Below are 10,824 nucleotides of genomic sequence, written 5' to 3' on the forward strand. Positions count from 1 at the left end.
AACCCCCCCCCCCCCCAAGGTTGTACCTATAGTAAAACAATCCTGTAGAAGAGATGGTCCAGACAGCCTTGTGTCTAGGATAACCAAGGAAATGTTGAGAGTAGATAGCTTGTTTTTTATCTCAACAAGGGGTTGGAAATGCAGTTGCAAATAGGAGGAGGAGCTTCATTGAGTGATTAGGTGTATGAGGGATAGGAGCATGTGAAGGGGGCCGCTGTAGGGTTTTATGAACTTAAGTTTAAGGAAATGTTAGGTGGAGACTGGTCAGGTAGGAGAGGGGATAACAGAATGGTTGGAAAGGACTATAGTATTAGAAGAGGTCCAGGAAGTGGTGGAGAATTGCAGGGGGGGTGGGGACAAGGCTTTAGGGGTTGGATGAATTCACTTTAGCTTTTTCCCAACAGTGTTGGAGGATAGTTGAAGGTGAGTTGATGGAGACCATTGCGGAGGGGAGTTCGAGAAAAGTTGTAATGCCACTTTTGTTACCATTGCGCCAAAGAATGAAGGAACGTCAAGTATAATGGATTTTAGACCTATTAGTCTGGTAGGAAGCATTTACAAAATTGTCTCGAAAGTGTTTTTTAAACATACTAAAAAGGTTTTGGAAGATGGTGTTCACTCCTCATAATGTTTTGCCAAAGAATGAAGGAACCTCGAGTGTAATGAATTGTTTATAAAATTACTTACCTAGTAAGAAAAAGGAAATTTTGGAAGTTTAGCCAAATAGGCTATTTATCTATTAGCTTAATGCTTCTAAATCCCTCTGCCTCTTGATGCCTTTGCGGGATGAAGAAGTTAATTTGAATGGTTGATGAGAATCTTATTGTCTTCTTCCATTGTACTGTACTTCCAGTTTTTCCATTTTCTCTCATTAACTTTTTGGCATGGTATTTTATATAGGATAAATGGAGAAATTTAAATGTTAGTGCCAATGGACAAGGACCAAGAGATAAATCAAGGACACCGAAAGTGAAGGCTAATCCTGATGCTGCAGCAGCAGCTCCATTGGCCATCACATATGCCCCTCTTTCTTCCACTCTAGTTCCACAAGATGCATCAGCAGACACTGTTATGGAAGATTCTTCAAAATGCGCACTAGATGGAAAAACTGCGTCAAAGTTTGTCTTTCTAAATTTCCTTTTCAAATTGTTGAATAGGCCAGGGAATGAGACTTGTCAAATCCATATCCTTTTGAGATAACAAATGCATTTCCTTCGGACTCTTTAACTTAAATCACAGTGATGTGGGAAAAGATAATCGGTAGTTGTTATTCTTTGAATTGTATAAAGTGCATCAATATGGTAATCTATTAACGGTTGATTCTGGCGTGGAACAATTTGGTCCGATATGGATTGACGGGCACAAAGATGGATACTAGCCAAATGAAGAGTCTTGCATCTCAGATTGACCTTATTAGAAATCCTAGGATGAGAGCTCATCATTTCATTTCTTGGTATCTCAACTGAGTACCTCTTTGAATTCTGATGAATGCTCATGGTTATTTTTTCCTGGATTTTAACCTACTATAAAGTATCACTTGCATCTCCAACAAAGGTTCTCTCCCACCCCCCAATCCCTCCCAAAAAGAAATAGTAAAAAAGAAAATAAATAAGAAGAGAAGTATAAGTGAATATATAATGGAAGAACAAATATACATTTTAGTGCTTGATGTACATTACCATTTCTTCTTTCTTTTTCCTCCTAGTAATTATGTTTTTGTTTTGTTGAAATAATATTATTGATTTATTCTTAGGTACAATCAAATGATATATGATGCACTTTCAACTCTAAAGGAGCCAAATGGATCTGACACAAGCACACTTGTTAACTTCATTGAGGTATACAGAGACATCACTACACTTTCTGGTTTCTCTTTTGGCTTTTCTAGCCATCTAGGAGGTACTTGACACTTTCACATACCCCTTGACAATCAAACAGACTGTTACTTATGGTTCAAATCCCAGTGGAGACCAAAAAAGCTAGGTCATTTCTTCCCATTTGTCCTAGCTTTGGTGGACAGAGTTACCTAGTACTTGCCACTTGGTACCTGTTGCTGTCCTGTGGAATTAGTTGAGGTGCGCGCAAGCTTGCCCGGACACCACGGCTATCAATGAAAAACAGAGTGTTTACTTATATTTTACTAGAAACATTATGATTTAGGCAATTGTTATTTTGACCATTTACCAGAAAGGAATTTTATGTTTTCCATAGGTAGATAAGAGTAAAATAATGCGATCATCAATTGGATGCCAATAATCTATGAAATAGCCACAGTTCCAAGGTCATTAATATGATAATTTGACATATATAGGAGATGGAGACTTTATTTTTGTTGTGTTTGTGTTTTTATTTTCATCTATGTCTTCATCATCACACTTGAAAGGCATGACAGACAGAATGTACTTACCATCCCACAAGATATCTAGGTTCTCTCCTTCAGTCCTTGAGGCAAACAGAGCTAGTATTCATTCCAGGAAAAAGGAAAATATTTCAACTTTGATTAGTGAAACATAAGTAAAAGCATTTTTAAGGAAATCAAGTCAATTTGGCTAATAAGCAAAAAGAAAAAAATGTTCACCCATTGCCTAATGAGAAATAGTTGCAGACTGACTGCAGAAGTAAGTCAAGGAGTTCAAAATATTGAGTTCCAGTAATTCCAATAGTTGTTTTCTTTTGTCCGACAGAAATAGATATCACATAATTGCAGAACTATGCAATGCATAACTGAAGTGGGCATTTCTTATTGTTTTGTATCTACTGCAGCAAAGGCATGAGGTGCCCCAAAACTTTAGAAGGCTGCTGAGTTCTAGGCTGAGGAGGCTTGTTCAACAAGACAAACTTGAAAAGGTTACCTTATCTTTTTTACACTTATCAGCTGGATTACTGATAACAATTGCTTTTGCAACTTCTTTTGTTTCCAAAGGGCTAGTCCAAATTATTGACATGATAAAATGTGCATACTTGTTCACCAAGTTTTCTGAAGAACTATAAATAAATGTATCCAAGTAGAACCCAGTCGTGAGCACCCTTATAAAACTAATAGCTTTGCGAAATGAGTATACTAAGTTTTGGTTTCCAGTATCCAGATGTTTGAGTCTGGTGTAGTAGCTCAATTAAGGTCACAATCACCAAGTTGTGTGTCACTCCCCAAGTTGGGTGAGGCAGACCATGCTCTATATGAGCACATTAACCTGATATATATACTGAAGTAACTGAACCATATGACATAACCCAGTCAGAAAGCACGTGAAAGATACAATTGGTAAGTTTTAACAAAACAGCTGTAAGTACATAAAGGGCCACTAAGCTTGAAACATATACTTGGCATACAGTCCACTGACATATACAACTAAAAGTACCCAGACAACTCTATGAAGCCTCTTCTAGAATCTGATAACTGAATACTTGTCGGGACAGGGCTCCGACCTACCCAAACTGTACATATACATCAAAAGAGTATCTAGACTCAACTCGGCTCCAGATAGAAATGGAGCTCATCAATCAACAACTGAATGTCCGAGAAGATGCGGTAAGGTGGTCTGCTGTCCTGTGCATCTGAACCTGCATTGTGAAATGCTGCTCCCCCGGGAAAAAGGACGTAAGTACACAATGGTACTTGTATGTAAGCAGACTGAATAACATGAAATAACTGGAAAGCTCATAAAATAGAGAGATGAAACATAGCCTACTGAAGGCATTTGAAAACTTAAGACAGAGTAAGAATCATTCTATCGTGATTGTAACATCTGAATTGTTCTTTAGACTTGGTTTCATTGGTTCTATATACTTAGCTTATTGTGGATCTTTGTACTCAGCTGATCCTTTAGCGTCTGAAAATATAGAACATGTTAACTTTCAAGTAATCCTGCAAATAGCATAAACATCTGAATCTCACAATATACCTACTGAAACATACTGAAGTTGTAACATATAAGATATATGACTTTGTGAATAACTACTGTGTAGCTCGAGGCAAATTGATCATAATGCTAAGTTCTTGTGAATCTGAAAGCATTAGCTAAATCTGGATCCTTATGCTTAACTTATTTCTGCTGTTACACCTTGTAAGTCATTTAGCTTAGTTCTTTTGGATCTGCATTCTTAGCTTGCTTGAGACTTTATTCTTACCTACTTCTGTAGTCTTTGAAAATAATATCCAGTATTGCTATGGTCACTTCCTGGGGGCTAGTGATTTAACACAAAATCAACGGTAATATGGCCACTTCTAGGGGCCTAAAGATATATTGTGGCCACACTGATGGCCTGAAGATATCTTCTGGACACACTAGGGGCATCGTGACTTCACACGATATCATATCTGTTGTGGCCGCTTTTGGACCCTTGTGACTGTACATGCTCAAGATGTGTCATGTGTGAGCAGGAGGAAGAAATCAATATCATCTATCCCTTCACTGTAAGGCAGCTTTGAGCCTATAGAACATGTGGTTTTGTTTGTTAGGAGTTAAGTGAGTGATGCCTAACACGACAATGGAACTCCTCCGAAGCAGTTGGAAAGGTATTGGCAACCGAGGAAGAAAAGAATTTTGGCAGAGAACTATCCCAGCATGCATATGATCAAGTTGTCTTTTTATTACTCCTTTTTCCTCATTAGAATCATTCGACATGAACAAGTCAAAACCCATCACCAAATCCCATTATTCCCCAACACATACAATAGGGAAATATGAGATTCTATATACTTAACAAAGGTCAAGAAGAGTCCACTTGCCTCAATCAATCAAACAATCACTCTGAGACTTGAGCTTTTCCTTTTCGTTGGGTCTCTAAATTAATGCAATCTATTTGAATACGTAATCACAATAAGAAATTGAATCTAACAACACCCATATCAAGACTTTTGGAAACCAGGGTCAAATTGACCCAAAAGACCCAATTTTGAAAATGAGGTTGAAATTTAGAAATCTATACAAAATTGCGTTACCCAAAGAATTTGGAAAGCACCAGTGGAAATTATTTCGATATCAGAGTTGAATCAAGCCTTGAATCATTAATTTATCCAAAACCTTAAACCTTTTCAAAAACCTTCAAAGTTCAAACTTGGGATCGAAACTTAAGTTAATTCATCAAAATCATGAATTAACTAATGTGTAAAGGAGTTAGAGAGTTAGAAATTGTAACCCAATCGATAAATCTTGAAAACTCTCTTTGGAACTGCCTAGACCGAGCTTACAAATCACAAAAATGGTGAAATGGGGATGAAATCCCGATTTTGAGAAGACATTCTGCCCAAGTCTCAAGTGCTCATTGCGACCCCAAGCCACGCGACCGCAATGAGTAAATTAGTGAACTCATTTAAGTTGACCATCGCGATTGCGGCAAGACCCCACGCGATCGCGATGACCTGACCACTGACCTTACGTGATCGCGATGGTAGCTCATATAATCGCGAAGCACACATAGCTCCACACAATTGCGAGAGACGGTCTCGCGATCGCGATGACCAAATAATCATGCACCAGATTCAGCAAACCAACTACATCACACAAGACAATTCTCAAATGGACCCTTGGAATTCGTCTGGAACCCTAAGTACACATATTAAATATGCGACCCAACTAAAGTCGACGTTTCAGACTCAATGGAACGATCGAAACACAAATCTGAGGTCTCCTTGCCTCGAAACTTGTGAAAGTTGCAATAAACTAATATAACACTCAAAAAAGACCAAACTACCCTCGGGACCTTCGAAAAATCAACCAACACCTCACCTAGGCCTAAAATCATCTCCCAAATTCAATGGAACTGTCGAAAATCTGATCCGAGCATCCAAACTCCGAATGTTGACCAAAAGTCAAACCTTAGTCTAAAATCACCCAAATTTCCTACTCAAGGGCTCAAAAAACCCCGAACCTAAAACCGACTATTCTCCTAGACCAAAAAAGACCAAACTACCCTCAGGACCTCCGAAAAATCAACTAAGACCTCACCTAGGCCTAAAATCATCCCCCAAATTCAATGGAACTGTCGAAAATCTGATTCAAGCATCCGAACTCCAAATGTTGACCAAAGTCAACCCTTAGTCTAAAATCACCCAAACAGCCAAACTTCCTACTCAAGGGCTCAAAAAACCCTGAACCTAAAACCGACTATTCTCCTAGACCAAATTCCACATTCCGGAACTGATAGAACTGAAAAAATTTCATGCTGAGACTTGAAACTCCAATTGATACAAAAAACCGCTTTTAAACACTTTTAGACCTTCCAAAACTCAAAACTTCCTAAAATCATAACTTTTCAATGAATTTCCAGACCAACTCCACAAACTGATCAAAAATGACTCGGGGAAACTATCAGGAGGGATAAAATGGTAATTTTACAAAAAAAAATCAAAATGACCTTCCGGGTCATTATATTAATATACTGACAAGCGACATCTCATGTAAGAGGAAGACTAAGACTGACATATGAGTAATCATAAGAGCTTAGCTCACTAGGACCGATGGCAACTAGGCACAAATGCACTCATGAAGCGTATAGCACTTGGGCACATAATACGTTATAGATCCTTGAGATCAATATAGGTTACAAGTCCTTGGGATAATTGTTTGTCTTCTTCACATGATTTAGGTCCCACTTGCTCACGGGATATTCACCTGACTTATAATGCATGATTTTGCCACATTGCGCTCACGGGGGACTCACCCGACTTATAACACATTATCAAGTATTTTGTGGCCACTCTGGGGGCCTAGGTATATGGGCCAAACAAGGCATACACATGTAAGACTGATTATTAACATTCTGGATAACCTCATCTTACTTACTACAACTAGAATGTATTAGACAATAGACATGACCATTAAGCTTGCTACATTAGGAACTTTGTTTGTTAAGCTCGTTACACTAGGAATTGATTTGTTAAGCTCGTTACACTGTGAACTGATTCGTTAAGTTCGTTACAGTAAGAACTGATTCCTTAAGCTCACGACACTAGGAATTGATTTGTTAATACACTTAGTTGCGCGGACTCTTTACTTTTGATGCCGCACTCGTGTTGGATTCTCCAAAAATACACTACTTTTGGCGAATCTGACACGCTCCCGTTGACATTGTTTCGAGTCCGAACAACATAGTTAATACAAGCCATAATCATCTCAATTAAGAGGAACTAGAAACATATGACATGGAAGTCGTGCCTTAGCAGTGAAAGAGGTTTTCGCCTTAAATACTTCAATTTCTGAATAATTTTGAAGATTTGACCCTTTGGGATGTTAATCTACAATCAAGGTGCATAATAAACTTAATGTTAGCAACTAATCACAAGTGTGGGCCCCACAAATAATATGCAAAACACATGACGGGCAGCAAGCCTGTATACCCCTCAAACAGCTGGTGTATCACCACACCTTTTCCACCTCAATGCAACTACACACGACCCTTCTCATGAGGTTGTCCACACTCCCCCAACAACATAGTTCATAAAACAGCCCCATAACTCCTCTATACAATAGGAAAAACTTGAACTCACGGTCTCTGATCACCATCACGTGAGTTCTTACTCAACACGTTTAGAATTTCTCACTTGAGCTCATAGACAAGGGGAGACGGAAAGGGGAAGAAACCTTACCTCAATTGGTGGAGATTCTTCCTCTTTTACTTTGGTTATTCAAGAATAGGGTTGTCTTTTAAACTTGAACTTGAAAAGAAGAGAAATTCATTTGACAGCTAAGGTGAGAAGATGGGGTGACCTTGGCTGCCAAAGTTCTTTAATTACTTCACTTAAATTTCCTCAAGTAAACCTCCAATTTTTTGAAGCTAAGAGGAGAGGGGGATGAAGGTTGGGACTGTTTTGGTGAGAACACCTTGGGAGCTATGGGGGAAATAAGGGGTGGCTGGTCTGGTTGGGAGAGAAAACCTAAGAACCCTAATTGTTCTTGATGAGAGATGACGAGAAAATGAATGAAAAAAAATAGACTTTTGGGTTATATATAGCCCCTATATCTTCGCTGCCTCTCTTTCTTATTTTCCTTTAATTTGGGGGCTTTTATTTTAAGTAGCATCACCTACTTGGGCAAGTATGTGAAACACAGCTTACTCATTTTGTCACATTCCAATTTTCTGTCCCAAATCTTGTTTCCTTCAACTATTTCTCCCTTCGTTCCAATTTATATGAGTTAGTTTGACTTGACACAGAGTTTAAGAAAGAAGAAAAGACTTTTGAAATTTGTGGTTTAAAATAAGTTAGAGATGTTTGTGTGGCTATAAATCATTTCATTAAGGGTATATGGACATTTTAAAGTTAAATTGTTACTAAATATAGAAATGTGTCATTCTTATTGTGACTGACTAATAAGGAAAGTGAGTCGTATAGATTGGGACAGAGGGAGTACTTAGCATTTGTACACTTGAATACTTAGACTTCAGGCTCAAATATAACGTTACTTTCCCAAGTTTAAATAATCTGATCGACGTCAACTTAGTTGTACGCATATTGGAGGATATGGAGTATTACATTGTAGTATCCTCTGTGCATACACCATAATGTGGCTTTGGTGATGGGCATTTTATGGAGTGAAATGTTTGCATCTTTTAGGCAGAGTTAATCTTCTTTGGTGGGTAGTGTGTTTTTGGTTATCTAATATGGTTGAATGGAAGACAATGTTTGCAGCTCTCATAGTTGAGTGCTTTCACATACTTCTTCTAGGCCTGTGCAGGCGTTTTTGGTGGATAGCAGTCGCTCGTTTGTTTATTTATGTCTTCTTGTTTGGTAGATGGGTGTTCTTCATTATCCTTGGTCAATTTATTTTACATCAGTAGAAGTGCATCTTCTCCGCAGCTTTTTCTTCTTCTAACACATAATCATCTGTCATAATTTATGGTTTTTGAAACTGGAAACAGAGGACAATCTAAAGAGCTTAAATGAATTAGTTGTATATTTGATGAACCACCGTATACTGCATCCTGATATTTGTTTCAAGATTGAACGTCTGAATTCTGGCATTTTGTTTTGCGGCTTCCTCTGCAGATTGAGAATTCCTACAGGATTAAGAAAGAGGTCTTGGAAAAAACAAAGACTGCTGCTACCCCTAAACAAAAACACGTTGGGCCAAGGCAGTTTCCAAATAATGCCCATCTTGGTGACACTGCCGAAGAAGCCGCAATCACTGCTGCCTATAAGGTTGCAGAAGCTGAAAATAAATCATTTGTAGCAGCTGAAGCGGCCAAGGAAGCTGAGAGAGTCTCAAAGATGGAGGAAGACAGTGATAATTCACTACAGATCTATAAGGATCTCTTCGATAAATGTATGTTTCTTCCTTATTCATCTTGTTTGTGTGTGTTGTATTTTAAATTGGCTCGTGAGACAGTTGTTTATATCTTCATTTTCTTGCATCAACAGGTTCACATGGCGAAATTGTGCTGCTAACGGCATGATATGGTCTTTCCCCTATTTTGTAAAGTCAGAACCATCTGTTCAGCGCCTCTATAGTAGTAAATGTTTTTCTCTTTGTATCAACTAGTGATATGCTGTTTGTTGTTAGTTTATGTACTAGGGATGATGACCTTTGCACAAATTCTCACCTCCTATTATGTATTCAAAGTAACAAAAAAGTAGAGGGAGAGAGATTTTTTTAAAGCTAGAGACTTGATGCTTGTAGACCATGCTCTTCTTTCTAGCTGGAAAAATTGATAGAGTGCTCTGCTTTTACTTCATGCTGAGTAGGTTGGGCACAGCTTCAGCATATTTATCACTTTTTGAAGTTGAATGAGTTGTGTTGGAGTGGAATCGATGTTTGCATTCTCACTGCAGTTGCCTGTGTTACTCACTTCAATGCTCTCTATCTCTCCTCGGAGCTATGGTTGGACTGTTGAATGTATAATTACGTCATATTGAACTTTCCATATGTGGATCTGTACTTGTATATATATTTATTTGTTTGCTACAAAATTCTATGGGGGAATCACTATGCAATCACCATTTAATTTCCTAATTGAATCTGCATGCTTATGTTTGGTCTTTGATAAATTTATGAAGTGTTGTATGGCAATAAATTGTGTTTTCTCATGTTTCCAAAAGATTGTGGTATGCAAATGTTCAGTAGTGCTGATTTTTGCCAGTTAGTTGTTATTTTTCTTTCAATCCCATTTTGATTACACTTTTTTTTAGTTGAGGGTGTATCAAAAACATCCTCAATGCAGAAGTTAGGGATAAGGTTTAAGTACATTCTTCTATTTAAACTCTACTTGTGAAATTATATTAGATGTGTTATTAACGAAGCAAAGGCTATTTCATCACATAAGTATGCTTTAAAAAGACCAACCTCTTTCGTCAGGAGTAACTATATTTGTCGTAATTGTTCTTCTACTAACAATAGCTAATGTAGGGGTGGCAAATAGTTGGATTTGGATGAGTTGAAAATGGTTTGAACAAATATGGGCAATTACCCAATCCGTCCATATTCTATATGGGTGAATATGGTTTGGGTAATTAATGGATAGATTGGATATGAGTTTATCCACATTTTATCTATATTGATTGGAGAATTAAAAAATGAATTTATATGTTTTAAACTTTTAAAGTAATTTTTTATTCTAACCACTCCCACCCCTACCTCCAACTCAGCCACCTCCAAATTTTATTTTATTTTATTTTTTCTAACCCCACCCCGCCTTCATCCCCTCCCTCACCTCGCCTTCATCCCCCCTACCTCCCCACCTTCACCCATCCGCCCCTAATTGTTTTTATGTTTTTATGTTTTTCAAAAAAAAAATCTACCCCAACCCCACTCCACCGTACCCCTCCCCAATTTAATTATGCTTTTCGTAAAAAACAAAAAGTTCTACCCTCCCTCACCCACGCCTACC

The 10,824-nt window shown here is 38.0% G+C and overlaps 1 protein-coding gene across 1 annotated transcript in view; it reads left to right on the forward strand.

Moving 5' to 3' along the window:
• The window catches only part of LOC102589734 (telomere repeat-binding factor 4), a 12,180-nt gene extending 2,225 nt beyond the window's left edge, over nt 1–9,955 (forward strand). Inside the window, exons 2-6 of the mRNA XM_006342262.2 lie at nt 901–1,118; nt 1,754–1,838; nt 2,764–2,847; nt 8,987–9,263; nt 9,359–9,955. Of these exons, the coding sequence (XP_006342324.1) occupies nt 901–1,118; nt 1,754–1,838; nt 2,764–2,847; nt 8,987–9,263; nt 9,359–9,393 (699 nt within the window). The 3' untranslated portion in view covers nt 9,394–9,955. The remainder of the gene's footprint in view (nt 1–900; nt 1,119–1,753; nt 1,839–2,763; nt 2,848–8,986; nt 9,264–9,358) is intronic.
• The last annotated feature ends 869 nt before the right edge of the window (nt 9,956–10,824 follow it).

The sequence above is a fragment of the Solanum tuberosum genome, unplaced genomic scaffold (genome assembly GCF_000226075.1).
Source record: "Solanum tuberosum cultivar DM 1-3 516 R44 unplaced genomic scaffold, SolTub_3.0 scf00037, whole genome shotgun sequence".
Lineage (NCBI taxonomy): Eukaryota > Viridiplantae > Streptophyta > Magnoliopsida > Solanales > Solanaceae > Solanum > Solanum tuberosum.